The sequence below is a fragment of the Bombus terrestris genome, chromosome 9 (genome assembly GCF_910591885.1).
Source record: "Bombus terrestris chromosome 9, iyBomTerr1.2, whole genome shotgun sequence".
NCBI lineage: Eukaryota > Metazoa > Arthropoda > Insecta > Hymenoptera > Apidae > Bombus > Bombus terrestris.
Genome location: NC_063277.1, coordinates 12770320 through 12786281, shown reverse-complemented (window position 1 = coordinate 12786281; position 15962 = coordinate 12770320). Strand labels below are relative to the sequence as shown.

General features: G+C 29.8%; 3 protein-coding genes and 1 long non-coding RNA gene across 8 annotated transcripts; 2 read left to right on the top strand and 2 right to left on the bottom strand.

The window, feature by feature from the left end:
• The first annotated feature begins 421 nt into the window (after nt 1–421).
• On the top strand, nt 422–5846 carry LOC100651252 (ATP-dependent RNA helicase WM6). 2 transcript variants are annotated; one of them, XM_003397702.4, is made up of 11 exons: nt 422–557; nt 1420–1648; nt 2072–2292; nt 2506–2689; nt 2770–2888; nt 4473–4604; nt 4712–4858; nt 4965–5102; nt 5176–5293; nt 5365–5426; nt 5528–5846. In XM_003397702.4, exons 2-10 carry the CDS (start codon nt 1447–1449, stop codon nt 5376–5378), a joined length of 1275 nt encoding a protein of 424 aa, XP_003397750.1. In that variant the 5' UTR covers nt 422–557; nt 1420–1446; the 3' UTR covers nt 5379–5426; nt 5528–5846. The 2 variants fall into 2 exon arrangements, with proteins under 2 accessions (XP_003397750.1, XP_020720255.1); XM_020864596.2 differs by having other exon boundaries at nt 5511–5846.
• A 149-nt stretch (nt 5847–5995) lies between these two features.
• On the bottom strand, nt 5996–7167 carry LOC100651490 (U6 snRNA-associated Sm-like protein LSm4). Of its 2 annotated transcripts, XM_048408784.1 has the most exons (6): nt 7144–7167; nt 6966–7062; nt 6845–6886; nt 6653–6751; nt 6381–6558; nt 5996–6305 (listed from the first exon to the last, which is right to left on the bottom strand). In XM_048408784.1, the coding sequence occupies exons 2-6, from the start codon at nt 6966–6968 to the stop codon at nt 6208–6210; spliced, it is 420 nt and encodes a 139-aa protein (XP_048264741.1). In that variant the 5' UTR covers nt 6969–7062; nt 7144–7167; the 3' UTR covers nt 5996–6207. The 2 variants fall into 2 exon arrangements, with proteins under 2 accessions (XP_048264741.1, XP_020720256.2); XM_020864597.2 differs by lacking the exon at nt 7144–7167 and having other exon boundaries at nt 6966–7114.
• Nucleotides 7168–7285: 118 nt separating this feature from the next.
• LOC105666043 lies at nt 7286–8863 on the top strand. Of its 2 annotated transcripts, none has more exons than XR_007225180.1 (4): nt 7286–7440; nt 7531–7677; nt 7791–8073; nt 8520–8863. It is a non-coding gene; the product is annotated as an uncharacterized LOC105666043 (long non-coding RNA). The 2 variants fall into 2 exon arrangements; XR_001098968.3 differs by having other exon boundaries at nt 7287–7440; nt 7531–7559.
• Nucleotides 8864–9168: 305 nt separating this feature from the next.
• On the bottom strand, nt 9169–15054 carry LOC100651686 (WD repeat-containing protein 82). 2 transcript variants are annotated; one of them, XR_007225179.1, is made up of 2 exons: nt 12583–15054; nt 9169–12516 (listed from the first exon to the last, which is right to left on the bottom strand). XR_007225179.1 is itself a non-coding variant. In XM_012311705.3 (1 exon), the coding sequence occupies exon 1, from the start codon at nt 14622–14624 to the stop codon at nt 13677–13679; it is 948 nt and encodes a 315-aa protein (XP_012167095.1). In that variant the 5' UTR covers nt 14625–15054; the 3' UTR covers nt 9169–13676. The 2 variants fall into 2 exon arrangements, 1 of the variants encoding a protein (XP_012167095.1); XM_012311705.3 differs by having other exon boundaries at nt 9169–15054.
• Nucleotides 15055–15962: the final 908 nt, after the last annotated feature.

Genomic DNA, 15962 nt, shown 5'->3' with positions numbered 1-15962 from the left:
ACTATTTTTAAAATAGATATTTTTATTACAAAAATATAACAATTGATTTACATTGAAATCTTATACATTTTCTGTTTTGTCTTACAAACAATTATTTTATTTTGATTAATTTTAACCAGTCGACGAATTTAATGAATACATTCAGTACTATATATAATTGTTTATATAAAATATTTCCTTTAATTGCTACCATTACTTATTTCTAAAAGACCGCTAATATTTTAATATGATATATGACTGCGTATATCCGGTCATTGTCATAAGAATGAAGTTATTCACAAGTTACAAGTAATCAACATCGGTATTATTATTTATAATGTTAAATATTATATTAACAATAATACGCGAACAAAATTGTAGCATAATTTTCTCACTGTGTTTATTTAATATTTATTATTTCGAATAATTTTAATACAAATATAGGTTTTATAGGATGTATGCAGTTTTGTAGTTGGCACCTCTAGTCTTCCGGAATATAATGCGAGAAATTACACGAACGCACTGACTATCGTAGTGATGAGTTACTGAGCGTCAGTTTGTTAAAACTGTGTCTGGAGGTAAGATGAACATTTGTAATCCGTATTTAATTATTTATTAATAATCAATCCATACATAAAATGTATCTGATTGCATTAAGAATATCCTCAAATTTAACTATTGCATAATAGTTTTATTATTGGTTATGTTCCATAGTAAAAATTAAATGACGCATAAATGTTTATCTTGTAATCTGTAACGTTGAAAGCGTGAACGAATTTGAAGGATAAATTATATAATTTTTAATTATACAGATATGTACATGTGTCTAATTTACATTTCCAAGATGAGTGTTTAAAGAAATTTTGATTTTGACTGTTTTACTTATTTTATACCGTTCGTTTTTTCCACGAGTAAGCGATGTAGCGTCACTAAAATGGCGATTACATTAAGTGTATTATTCGTATAAAAATCATTATTGTTATAGGCAAGTGTATTTTCATAGATACATTTGTTTATCATGTATTTGAAAGATTTAGTACTTATTTAAGTGATTTAATATTTATTTTTTTCTTATTCATATATTCTCATAATATTTTAGGAGATAGATTTCTAGATTATAATTAATACTTTCAATTTTTACGTTGAATTTTTTTTCTTTTTTTTTTTTTTTCTTGTCAGATAAAAATAAGGGAAGGTATCAAGGAATTAATATAAATTTACTAAGATAAGCAGAGTTTTGTGTATCTTTCGTAATTTTTGTAATTTTGGTACAAATTTCCCATAAATGCTTAAACATCTGTGGTCTAAAGAGTCATTACAAATTTGCAATCAAAATTTAATAATAAATTTCATGTATAAATATCTGTATATAGTTTTATTATATAAATATAATTTTTGTAGGTTTTAGTTCTATGTATAATATTATTTTTCAAATTTCAGCAATAATTCAGTAAATATACAAAAAAGATGGCGGATAATGATGACCTCTTGGATTACGAAGATGAAGAACAGACTGAACAATTAGTTGATGGAAGTAGGGATACACCTGCTAAAAAAGAAGTGAAGGGCACATATGTATCTATTCACAGTAGTGGATTTAGGGATTTTCTTCTTAAACCAGAAATATTACGTGCAATTATTGATTGTGGTTTTGAACATCCATCTGAAGGTAATAATATTACAAAGTATAACATACCAGTACTAAATTTTATATATAGTACTGTCTGCAATGACAGTTGTCATTACATTCCCATGAACTGTCATTCCCATGTGTGCATTATATTGTCATTAATTATTATCTCACTTGTATTCTTTTCCTTCCTTTATTTCAATGTTTGGGACATGTACATATCTTGATAAATTCATCTGTGTCCAGATAAATTACAGATTGTATATGTTCTTGCAGGCAGTGCTGGGTTAAAACTAATATATTAAAATATGTAGATATTTAATATAATCAAGTGATGAAAATCTGATAGGGACAACAGACTATACATGAATGATTTGTCTATATTAACTGATTACTTGACTCCTATAAATTATTATATCTTTTATGTTAAATGGAGATTTTTCATGTAAGTCTTATTTACAGTACAACATGAATGCATTCCCCAAGCAGTGCTTGGTATGGATATATTATGTCAAGCAAAATCTGGCATGGGAAAAACAGCTGTATTTGTGCTAGCTACATTACAGCAATTAGAATTAACAGAGAACCAGGTCTATGTCCTTGTCATGTGTCATACGCGAGAACTTGCTTTCCAAATTAGCAAAGAATATGAACGATTTAGCAAATATATGCCTCACGTGAAGGTAAGCATAACTTACGTCAAGTATATTTAATTATAGTTTATAAGGAATCTTCACGTGATGAAATATAATTATCATATTAAATAATGGTGACACTCTTTAACACCACTACCTACCACTGACGAAGATTCTTATATTTATTATATAACTTGGCTTTATAAAAGAAATATGTTTGTGAATAATGATTCATATTAAGTAATGTATTTACATTACTAGGTCGGTGTATTTTTTGGTGGTTTACCAATTCAAAAAGATGAAGAAGTCCTAAAGAACGTATGTCCTCATATTGTCGTTGGTACACCAGGTCGTATCCTTGCTCTTGTTCGAAATAAAAAGTTAAATCTGAAACACTTGAAGCACTTTATACTCGATGAATGTGATAAAATGCTCGAGCTATTAGGTATTTATAAATACAGTTCTTTTTTTATGTATGACTATAACCCTGTTGAATATAAATTATATACCTATATTTATTTTCAGACATGCGCAGGGACGTACAGGAAATATTTAGAAGCACTCCACACGGCAAACAAGTCATGATGTTCAGCGCTACATTGTCCAAGGAGATACGTCCTGTCTGCAAAAAGTTCATGCAAGATGTAATTAAAAAATCTTCCTCTTCACTTCGATCTTCGATTGCTCCTACTTCGTTGGCCCTGTATTCATACCCAGGACAAAGCTCAAACCATACTATAAATATCGTTGACGGCGCACCCGCGGGTTAGGCTAGTTAGACAACACTTTGAAGGAGTGACACAGAATTCAATAACGAAAAGCCCCTCGATGTCTCCGGTTGAAAGTCAAGTTCTACAACTTAAACGTAACAAGTTGCTGCTCCAAAGTTTTCCTCCATTTACCGGATGACGAGATATCTACTCATAAAAGGAACGATATCTTCGTTTAAAATCGTTTCTTGAGTTGATCAAGATGACGTTGACGATGTTTTAAAGCAATTTTATTTAGTTCCTATCTTCGATGTTCAAATCCTTTAAATTGTCTGCTGCATATTGAAATTGCCAAAGTTAAAATGATCTGTATAATGTTACACGAATATTAGGAAACGTCATATATCTGTCGGGATGGGTTGGGTGGAAAAAGTTTCTGCAATTTCTATGGGCAGATGATTCAATCAGGTGTAAGGGAGGGGTAGATTTTTAAATGGCATAGAGCAGCATTGAAAGCAGTTTTCGATTGGGTGGGGGGCTAAGAAGATCTCAAGAAAACCTGAAGACAGAAGAGCGCAAGAAAGAAGATGCAAGAGGATGAATGGGAAACTGGGGTTAGCTAGGATGATGATACTGCTGCAATTACGTGGCATATATCTAGAATTTGTTATTCGCGTTCGTCTTGTCTGTAATCGAAACAACGTATTTTGATATTTTGCAAAAAAAGCTAATGGAAATCAATAATCAATTAATAGGAGTGAAAATGGAAGTGTTCATACATAGTTTGATCGTGTTCACTTCTACGTGAAAGCAAAATATAAATCAGTTTGTGTATCACGAATCATAAGCTATTTAAGTCGCGATGTAAAAAAGTATGTATCCCAGAGGCCGTTAAATTTTGTGATAATGAGCATACCAACAATAATCGAGGCCAATTCTGGGCATATTCCGAATATACTAGAATTTGGGAGAAGAGATTTGGCATCGAGTGGTCAGCGGATGTGTGACAGAACATTCATGGGTGCGCCTTCTTAGTTCTGTTGAGGTGACTGCTGAGTTTTCGTTGTTGGCACTGCCCAGAGATGGAAGTCGTCGGACCGTATGTAACCAGCATGACTAATCCGATCGACAAATAAGCGCAAAAAACTGAGAATTTAAGCAGAAAGTTCTCGAGAAATCATCTAATACATTTTATTTATAGTTACTTAATATAAAATTGCCATTATCAAGGAAGCGGGAGAAATTGGGACATTCATAAAAAAAATACTCTACATTTTCACATCATTTACGTCACTTGTTAAATTTTCATTTGTAGTTGTTCATTTTATATCTCAAATTTGTTTTCAATGATTTTTTGTTTATATTTCTCTAATACTCGATTTCATTCGTAAATTTCGTTACATTTTCAACTTAATGTGTTACATCTAGAAAAATATTATATTGAATCTAGAAATTATCAAAGGTGTGGTTATCTATAGGGTAAAATAGATAATCTTGTAAAAAACGTTCTCTGCGCAGCCCATGGAAGTCTATGTGGATGATGAAGCGAAACTCACGTTGCACGGTCTACAACAACATTATGTGAAACTTAAAGAGAATGAAAAGAACAAGAAGCTATTTGAATTACTTGATGTACTTGAATTTAATCAGGTTTGTCCGCAGACATCGATTAAGTGATATTGTTATTATTTACTTTAAGATTTTCATTATGCATTAAGCTACTGTAATATTCGTTTCTATTTTACATCATTCTATAGGTCGTTATCTTTGTAAAATCTGTACAAAGGTGTATGGCTTTGGCACAACTTCTAACAGAACAAAATTTTCCTGCGATTGGTATACACAGGGGTATGACTCAGGAAGAACGGCTATCAAGGTACCAACAATTTAAAGATTTCCAAAAGGTAAATGTTGTCTAATGTAGGCCTATCTAATATATATTTCATGTAATATAGATGTGTAATATTTCATTTGTTTCGAAATCATTGCAAACAAATACTATTATTTTAGCGAATTTTGGTAGCTACAAATTTATTTGGACGTGGTATGGATATTGAGCGTGTAAACATAGTGTTTAATTACGATATGCCAGAAGATTCGGACACATATCTACATCGAGTAGCCAGAGCTGGTCGTTTCGGTACCAAGGTTAATAATATTCGCACGATATATTATAATGTAATAATATTGACATTCACTTTAATACTCTTAATACTTACAGGGTCTTGCTATTACATTAGTCAGTGATGAAAGTGATGCTAAGATACTGAACGATGTTCAAGAACGGTTTGATGTTAATATTACAGAGTTACCAGATGAGATAGATCTAGCTTCATACAGTAAGTTTACTTTAGTATAAAATTTGAATGCGTAGTTCAAAAATTTTAAATTAATTTCGATTTTGCTTCAGTTGAAGGACGATAAATATAACATCATTCCCCAAAATAAATTTGAGACTAATTATAATTAAAAGTAAGTACTAAAGTAAAGTACTTAAAAATAAAGTAAGTACTAATTATAATTCCTCAATTTTGTTATAGATTATCTTTTTATCAGTGTATCTTTTGTTACAGGCACATGAAAATTTAAATGCTATACCGTACACTTGTCATTATGTATCCACGTTAAGTATAACATATATTTTGTATCGATTTACAATTTTCTTTTCATTGATCTGACAAACCTTATGAACAAGTGACATAATCAAACTAATTATAGTTAGCAATGATTCTTCTAATGAACCACAATAAATCACGTGATTGTACAATACTATTTTAACTTTCATTCTACGTTCAGTAAATAAGAATTGCGTGTATAAATAGAACTAAGAGAGTACATTTTGTGTCCTCTTTAATACCTTATGTAAATGAAATAAATATTTCTCTTTTTTTATATATGTAGTACGTTTAATATTATCCTAATTAAATTCATAGATATCCTCAGAGGTGTCCTCTTTAATACCTTATGTCAACGAAATTAATATTTCTCTTTTTTATATATATAGTACATTTAATATTATCCTAATTTAATTATTAGTTAAATATAATTAAACTGTAGAAATGTATTTTTTGCTGTACTTTGTTAATAGATTTTTGTTACAAAAATTGCTGTGTATTCAATTTGTATGCTTATACATATTAATAAAAATTACTTACATAATAAAAGTGATAATTTTACATTTTGTACGAATATTTTTGAGAAAAAGAATAGGAAATTGAAGATTTGCTAGGTAAACTAAAATGATAACATAATTTCATTTGGTTCTTGCTTTATTTTGAGATTTGTTTCCTCCTTGATTACCTCCACCACGACCAAGAGCAGCAGGGCCTCTACCACCACGACCAAAAGTTCCTATAAAAAAATATTTACGTACGTATATACTATTTAATATATGTATATTTACATATATATTATGTATGATTATACCTCTTCCACTACCACGACCTCGTTGACTTTGTCCTCTTCCTTTCATTTCTCCACGTCCCCTCGATTTCATTTGTACATCTTCTTTTACCATATCTATGACTTCATCAGGAATTCGTAAATACTTAATTGTACTACCTCGAATATAGCATTCAGGCATTCTCCAAAATTTATCGCCATCCTAAATAATATATGTTACATTATATATAATAAACTTTTATACAAATAATTTATGAAATATTTCATTAATTCGAAAAAATATATCGTTATTGTACCCTGGATGTACATATAACCTCTCTGAGATTAATATTCATCCAGCTATCACAACTAACTAAATGTCCATTATACGTTTCTCCATTCTTAAGTTCGACTAGCTGTAAAATATATTATTAAATTATTTAATTGAAAGCACTAATATTGCTAGATTATATGAAATATAACTTTATAAATATATATTTGAAACTAACCATAGGATGGTTTTGAGCAGTTCTTAATAACGACAAAGGTAACTGAAAAATACAAATATGAAGTAAATGAAGATAATAAACTATGAAAATTCAATTTTCATTTAATTATTTTTAAATTTACCATTTTTTATCACTTTGATGTGTATTTAAATATCGCACGATCAGCATCAAAACAAACCGCTCGAAATGTTTAGTTATATTATAGTCAGGATAACCAACTAAAATGTAGTTATAGTATAGTCCAGACAGTCAAATTTTTCATATAATTATATTTCTTGTAAAAAAATTGATAAGCTTACTTTTATAAAAAAATACATTCAATAATTAATTTTCAAATATAAGGTAACGAAAACTATCTAATAACGTAAATAAAGTTTGATTACTGCAGCTAACATTATTGGCTGCTGGCTAGTGACATTCGAGTAGCACTGCTCGTCTCGTTGGGCAAACTATAAATAATATTTTTTACTACAATATACATATACTTATAATTTTTATATTTTATTTGTTACAAAAGAATGTTTTGTAATTACATCGTATCAAGAGTACCTACATTAATCAAATTTTTATTCGTGAATGCCTTATATCATCGAAAAGTAACTGCAAATATTTATTAACTGTTAATAAGTATTAAATTCATACAACATAATTTGAATTATATGAAAATAAAAATTAATTTTTTTCAGCTTAATACAAGATATCCTTTAATGAGAATGTAAGTATACATAACTTAGGTGATAAATGACAAATGTTGGTAAAAGAAGATGTAAAACCAGTTAATTTTGTTTCAATAAGAATTCAAAATATGGGAGGAAATGTTCATTATGTGGCTGGTTAGAATTTTCAAGAATTAATTAAAAGTTTTAATATTAAGAGATTTGTATGGTTCTAATCAGTTCATTATACATGAGAGCTACAAAATAAAAAGAGGTATTTTTTATCTTAGAGAAAAGACTTACAAGAGATGGCTAAGAAATTGATTCAAAAGTAAATTGAGCATAGAAAGTAAAGCATTAAAAAGACCAGAGGATCAAGGGAATGAATGCATGGAAACTGGAGATATAAAATATAAGAAAAATCCTTAAACATTCCAAATATAACAAATTCATCTACCAAAGATACTTAACAAATTACTTTTAATAACAAATATTGAAGGAAATGTACAACAAGAATTAAATTTAAAATAAGGAGATGTTTTGTTTTTAACTTGTGGAGAAAAGATTCGCATGGTAAATACATATTAATTTATTATGTTTTCAACATTCATTAATTTAAATATATATATATATTAATATTAAACGATTATATATATTAACATCAAATTTAAATTACAATAGATATTATTGGGAAAATTACATCTTGAATTTACAAATTTCTTATAAAGTAAAAATCAAAAAGTTCATACAAGGAATGTATTATTATGGATCACCGAATTTCCTTTATTTTTGTTCAATACTGATAAACGTTAATCATTAGAAACCATGCATCATCTATTCATACAACCTCATCCAGATGATATGCAATATTTTATAAAGAATTCACTTTCTTAAATCGACTATCCACTACCCACTGTCTTATCAAGAAAGCATTCTTGTTAATTAATTAACGAACTTAGTACTTATATATACCTATGTACTTATTTTAATTAGTGAATTTCTTATTTGTTCCTTTATAGGTTAGAGAATTACATTATGATTTGGTTATGAATGGTTTTGAGACTGCAGGAGGACCAGAAGTAACAAATCAAAATTACAAATAGAAATATCTTAAATGCTAAATATAGATGAATTATTTAGAATCTGTTATTCCACTTCATGGTGGAATTGCTATCTGTATTTTATTTTTAATTCAAATATCAGCAATATCGAGTAACATTGAATTATAGTAAAAAGATATTAAGAAACTTCTCAAGATTGAATTGTTTAATATGTTTAATCCACAATACCAAAACTATAAAAAACAATGAAGCAAGATTTAATATCAAGAGTACTTTTGAGGAAATAAAAAGATTTTGTCATATACAGACAATAGACAAATAAAACCTTTTGTATTTTTTACTATATCATAAAATTAATTGTAAAAGGCTAGCTTGTTATGTTCTCTTTAAAAAATTCTTTTCAACATCTTGTGTACATTTTATACAATATGTCTGATATTTTTATGTACTTTATAATAATCATCGTACTACATGAAAAATCTGTTTATATAATATAATATAATATAATATAATGTGACCATGAAAAGTATTCATATATTACTTTATAACATCAATTTTGTACAAAAATATTTAGAAACAATTTTATTTTAAGTAGAATAAAATTCAATTCCAAAGTATTATCCATTTTATTTAAATTTATTTCATAAGAATCTGCCTTATAATTTACAATATCTATGAATGTTGTAATTACTGTAAATCATAATACACCCGTTTATATCGCATTTTTATATTGTTATAAATATTGCGAAGAAATAATAGTATCACAAAACAATGAAAATAATTTTAGCATAACAAAAAATATGATTGATGCTGCATTCAAAAGTATAAAAATTAATAGCTCATCTTTATATTTACTATGTCTGAACAAAATGTATACTCAACAGCTATATATCATAAGTGATAAATTTATTGCATGAAAAAGGGAATTACACGTATACCATATTAAGCAATATTTGCACAGCTTTAATTACTAAAAATTCTATCGATTTTACTGCAGAGATGTAATTATGTTACATTAACATACGTGTTACGTAATTTTAGCGATTAAAATTGCTATTCAACATTATCATACTGTTAACGATTTTGCAAAGTAACATAGACATGATCAGCCATCAATAAAATAATATACAAAGTATACATACAACAGAAATGTGAAATTGTGTTTTTCTATGTTAGGATTTATTTATGTTTCTAAAAACGGTTAATAGAAATCAGCATAGAAATAAAATGATAAGACCAAATTTTAATGTACAAAAAAAGTGTTTTATTAGAATTTGTTTTTCTTAGTAATCTTTCACGCGTTCTATTTAAATTGATTAAAAAAAAAAAACTTTTATCTGCGTAATAAATGTTATATATAAATTGAACATTGTCATCAAAGATTCTTTTCTGTGAGTTACGCTTAAAAATATGTTCGTTCAATAAAAATTCCCTAATAAACACGCTGATATGTTGTTACATTTAAAGTGAAAGAAAATTTCATCATTCTGTGTTAATTGTCGTTTCGACTTAGCGAACTGGAACATAGGTAAATGCGATCACAAAACATTTTCTTTCTTTCTTTACAGAAAATGAATTCATATTACAATTTTTATTGCAATTTTCATATAATATGGAAGTAAAAAGATTTTCTCTTTTAATATAATATACTAAATATTGTATACTAAATATTAAAATAATATATCTCTTCATATTTACTATGCACAATACATGTTCGAAGTATTCAAGAATAATTCAATATCGTTAATCGTTTAAATGTTTCAGACCGATATAAAAAAAAGAAAGTTTCCAAAGTTAATTTCCTGCTAAAATGTAAACGTTAAAGGTGTGCATATTTTAACTCATCATTGGAAGAAGATGCAGTCTCATAACAGAAATTTCCATTTTATAATGACAACACGTTTGTTTTCGTATGTTCCTAGTTCTCTAAGAATCTATAATGCACTATTACGTATAACGTGTTAATTAATCGGCTTAACTCTTACGCAGAATAACGTAAAATTCAATTAAAAATTAGTACTGAATATGACTACATTTCATCTACAAAACACGCATGTCGACTGTTATCCCATTACCAAAACTTAACGTAGGAACTTAGAAATCTCTCTAAAACTAGAACGTTTCAAAATAAATGTTTCTAAATATAGAATTAAACATAGATTAATTACTTCAATGAATCATCACATTTAGTATCTTTTGTTTACTTTTGCGTCTTCTTTCTTTTTTTTAAGTGCGTTTTAATAAAATGCTCTCTTAATTGTTAAGATTCATTCGATTGACACAATATACACCTAATCTTAATTCAGTTCTAAATCCCTATGTTAAGTGGCCGCATAAATCGACGGTCATAGCAGAGGCATAAATGAGTAATATTGTATAGTTTAGAAATATTTCTTTTACTTCATTCAAATAGTTAAATATGACAAAAATTAAACTAAATAGTTTAACAATAAAAAGTTCTTGGCTCGTACAATATTATCTTCTTTTTTATAGATTGTGTATCCTCGTTGTGGGCAATAGAATGTAAATATACAATCACTAAATGAAGACTGATGTTTATAAAAAAAATATCATATTATTTTGTTTTTATATATACAACTTTACGAGGATTTATACAATCTCAGGAAAAAAGAATCGTTTATTTATGCCCCTAACTGACGCTTTAAACGTGGAAACAAATTGTGGACTTATAACCACTGAAAAATCTAATCGATCAATGATCAATTTCCGCGTCTCCGCTCACGGAAGAACGTAAATTTATCGATTAGATAATGTCGTTAACTTGCCAGAATATATACAAGTTGTCGTTTTTTCCGTTTGGGAACACAGTGTTTCGCATGTTGAACGATTTACAGAAATTCGTATTCGAGATTATTCTTGGCATGGGCTTGGATTTATTCAATTATAGTTGGCAGTATGAAAGTATTTTAATCTATATACGTGGATCGATCGTGGTACTTTCAAAACGATTTGATTTCTTTGAGTCTATCTTTCGGGTGCCCTATGAAATCTTTGCTTCGATCTAATTCATTAAATTCGGCGTATATTCGTCTTCTTTTTTGTTAATTACGCGCAATACACGTTTTTAAATAACAATCGTATTTCTTCGTTTTCGCATGTTCGACGTAGACCGCAATCTTTGCGTACACTGTTTCGCCACTTAGAAAAATACTATTTTACAAGATGTGGCGTACTCTCGTGCATTGGCGCACAAGTAATGCATTCAAGAGCTCGCCGACCTCGAAGATATACAAGCGAACACATTACATACAAAGAGACATTCGTACACGCACTCATACACCGTTGTAGAATCAATAGACAATACGCAAATATGCAACACAATCATACATGTTACGCATACGTATGCGTTTTTTTCGTATAGAATAGTACAATCATCTACTCTTGCATAAGGTATGTTAAGGAAAACATCTAGAAATTCTAGAGGACACTGTGGATATAATGATATATACACGTATGATGAAGGCAGGGCTATATAATCGAACAGACAGAATGTGCACGAGCAGTGTTGTAAATATGTAGTCATACAATTTTGTGTGATATTCTTTTCGACGCGGTTTTCGCGATATCTCCAGTTTTTTATCCTAAGCAAACAATACAATTTTGATCATTTATTAAGTATGGACTTACATACGTATAGAATGAAACGAAACAGCCATTTAACTACAATTATATCATATTAAAAGGATGGATTGTCGAACTTTTTTTCTTCTTTTTTATCTTTTTCTCTTTTTTAATTTGTAATAAAATGCTGCCTGTTCATTCCAATGCACCTGTAGGCTTATAGTAAAATGCTTTATCGCATAGATGTAAACATTAAAATTTACCGAACTACTGTGTGAAAATGATTAGACTTAACTGCACTTCCTACCATCATCGAATGTTTTCTCACCCGGCCCGCCGGTTCCACGCATGTAGATTAAAAACGATACCATATCTAGAATAATACATATACAATAACATAAGTGCCAACGTTGGCAGTATACTTTCAGAATTATTATACCTTTATCGCATGGAAGTAGTAGAAACACGAGATATTTTACTGCCGTCAACAAAGTGTCTATTTAAGACATTTCACATGTTTATTGCGCATAATAAATAAGCTCGATATCCTATCGTTCTTGCGCGCAACGAGGTCGTATAATCATTGAATTTCAAGTGAACGGCCGTTCATAATGAGGTTACGAAAAATATCCCTGATTTCGGACGATCACTAGCAAATTTAATTAATGAAACAATTTGTTGAGATATGTGTTAATGCAATGATTACAACAATTTCTCCATGCGCGATATCAGCGACTACAATTCTTCAACCAATTATATATCATAGAATAAAATGTAAAATTTCATATAGTAGATATGGATTCGATTTGTTTTCGAAATATTAATAAAAAAAATTATCATTCTTTTTTCTTTTTTTGTGCTGTACAAACTTATTTCAAGTGAATAACATCAAAATGTTTGAATTAAAAAATCTATACAAATACATTCTATTGGTAATATAATATATGTTAATTTCTTTTTTAGTGCAGTGAATCAAAATAATTATTGAAGTTACTGGTTTTGCCAAAGTATGGTCAAACTGTTCAAATGTTTGTATGGTATAGATAATTCTGTATTGTTACTACACACAGGTACACAAGAAGGAATTATGTACACAAGATGACATATCCAAATACTAGCAATATTTGTAGCATACTTTGAGAAATAAGAGAAGTGATGGTGTATCACGATTTTTAAATATTGACAAGGTATTATGATGGTCACGTTCATCGCGCCACAGAGTATATGACGATGAAGATGAAGATGGCAAAATACATAAACCATGCATGACATACTCAAAGCAAGCCAATGAGCCAAGCGGGCCAATTTCCTGGATATTGTAGCCATTTTTTCTGCTTCTTGGGTTTGTTCCAGCACCGGCGTCTCATACGTCGGTTAGTTAACCTTGTACATAATGTAAATGCAATTTCTGCTCATTTGAAATACCCAAGAACTGTTGTTATTCCTTCCTTGAACCGATGTCATTTTCAGTTCCTTCTTGCACAAAATTAGGTAAATTCTAGCAAGCATTGCCCAGTATTTGATGCATTGATTTTATGCACTTTCGTCAACAGTAGGCAACCAAAATGCCATATTGGTACAGGCAGATGCTAACATCATGTACTTAGGATTAAATTGAATACACTGAACTGGTGCAGGGTGATCTCCATTAAGCACACAAACTTTGTATCCAGTTTCAGCATTCCATACATGCACTCTCCCATCTGTGGATCCACTAAATACAAACTGTGAATCAGGACTAAAGCTGGCTTCAATTGCAATTCCTTTGTTGTTCAAATAACCAGCAAATGTTTGTAGCGGAGTACCATGAAAGGCATCAATCAAACGGATTGTGCTGCCATTTGTAGAGATCAAAATGGTTTTACCATCTCTACTAAACTTTAGTCCTGTCCAATCACATTCCTTCTCTTGAGATAATTTAAATGTAACAAATGGCCCTTTGTCGAAACTGCGTAGATCATATAGCTTCAAGAATTCTGAATTGACACCTGCTGCGAAAATCAGACCCTCTGGATCATATGCAGCAACTGGACGTCCCGAAACATTCATAACACCATGACAATTAGGAGAACGTAAGTCCCATAGTCTTAATGATTTATCTAAAGACCCAGAAAGAAATGTATCTTCTATAGGGCTGATACATAACGATACAACTTTCTTGCTATGACCTGGGAAATATCTGATATACTTATTGTCATGCAAGCTTAGATAGCGGATAGTGTCATCAATTTTTGTACTGCTGTGTATCGCAGTATTCTTTGCATGGGTGAAATGGATTAAATCCACACCATATTTCTTGGAATTGACTGTACGCACCTGAGTGCCTTTCTCACAGTCATATATCACGATCTGGTCATCTTCCGAGCAGGAGATCAAAGTATCCCCGTTTGGTGAAAAATCGATGCTATTTATGCGATCGGAATTTTCACGGAAAACCTTGGCCACCTTGAAGCTCCTCACCACGTGGTCAACGAGCTTCATGGTGATGGACGGCGCGTTCTCCCTTTCGTGCCGTCCTCTTAACCTCCCCGCTTCCGCAATTTCTTTTTCCTTTCTTCTGATATAGTCTAGGCGCCGAGGCGCGAAGCTTCAGCGGAGGGGTCAGGGGTTCGTGTATGTACCACTGTTATTCACCTCGCGGGAAGAAAAAACTCGCGGGGAGTTCAAGAGGTCAAAGAATCCAAAACGCAGCTCAACTATCACCTTGTTAACCTCCGGACTTTCTTGATTTCTCTTTTATTTGACTATCAGAGTTACTTCTCAATCCGAACTTGATTTCCTTTAATTTGACAAAAGGGCTCCTTCCAATGTCTTCTCTCTTTCCTACGAACGGACGCCGTCGGCAGACTAGCGCACACCGCACGCACAAATTCTGCCAACTGTTTAGAGAAATGGATGACGAATTACCGTGAACTGTTCTCAAGATACTGTAGATTCATACCGTGAGTAAAGCTATCGATCTGCGTTGACGTCGATGTAACGCCCGCCTCCTAAGAAACTGTTTTATCAGAAGGAACAGCGAATTTGAAATTTATTTAAATCCCTAATTGTTAAATTAAAACTTTTTCCTTCAAATAGTAGTTACGAGAAGTGTTATTTAACTAATTAAATTTGTTATCACGATAATGTGAAATTAATATTTTTCTTAGTCGTCTTTTTTTATTATATATTGGATGTGAGATGTTATATTTAGACAATGAATTTTTATGCATTTATAGGAAATTTAAAATTGCAAAAATGCACATATTGCACATATTATGCAAAAAATATACAAAATGTCCGAAGTGTAGAACTTATTATGATATTCAGTGGAAGAAATAAATTTCTACTGAGATTTCATTTGTTTAATTAACTTTACAAAAAATGAATAAAAATCCATTGTCTAATTATATTTTACCTTAGTTATGGTATAGTATTACGTATATGAATTACTTAATAAAATATTATAATAAGTACGCAAAAAATATTTATCAAAGCAATGTAATTTCTATCCTTCAATTTGTAATTATAATATAAATAACTCAATTTATATAGAATGTAATAATTCACAATTAGAATCCAATAATTGTGTTTAATTTATAAAAATAAAATATTAATTAAGCATTTTTATAAATTATTTTTATATTTGTTTTTACATATTTTTAAATAATTCTTTTGTTATTTCTCAAAGTAAATTTTTATTGATAAGATGCGTGCTAAATATTAAATGTGTAATATATCATTTAGGATTGGTAAACTTGTATAGATTTTGAAATGTTTATTAGATATAATTTATCGTTAAAAACTTACTAATTAATTGGAAAAAGATGTATCACTGAA

Bases quoted from the DNA above. Each gene is read 5' to 3' on its own strand.
- LOC100651252 (XM_003397702.4), top strand. From the start codon at position 1,447: ATGGCGGATAATGATGACCTCTTGGATTACGAAGATGAAGAACAGACT. The intron at 2,690-2,769 runs GTATTTATAAAT...ATTTATTTTCAG, and splicing joins TAAAATGCTCGAGCTATTAG to ACATGCGCAGGGACGTACAG. The intron at 5,103-5,175 runs GTTAATAATATT...TAATACTTACAG, and splicing joins CTGGTCGTTTCGGTACCAAG to GGTCTTGCTATTACATTAGT.
- LOC100651490 (XM_048408784.1), bottom strand. The intron at 6,752-6,844 runs GTTAGTTTCAAA...TATATTTTACAG, and splicing joins CTGCTCAAAACCATCCTATG to CTAGTCGAACTTAAGAATGG. The intron at 6,559-6,652 runs GTACAATAACGA...TATATTATTTAG, and splicing joins AGGTTATATGTACATCCAGG to GATGGCGATAAATTTTGGAG.
- LOC100651686 (XM_012311705.3), bottom strand. From the start codon at position 14,624: ATGAAGCTCGTTGACCACGTGGTGAGGAGCTTCAAGGTGGCCAAGGTT.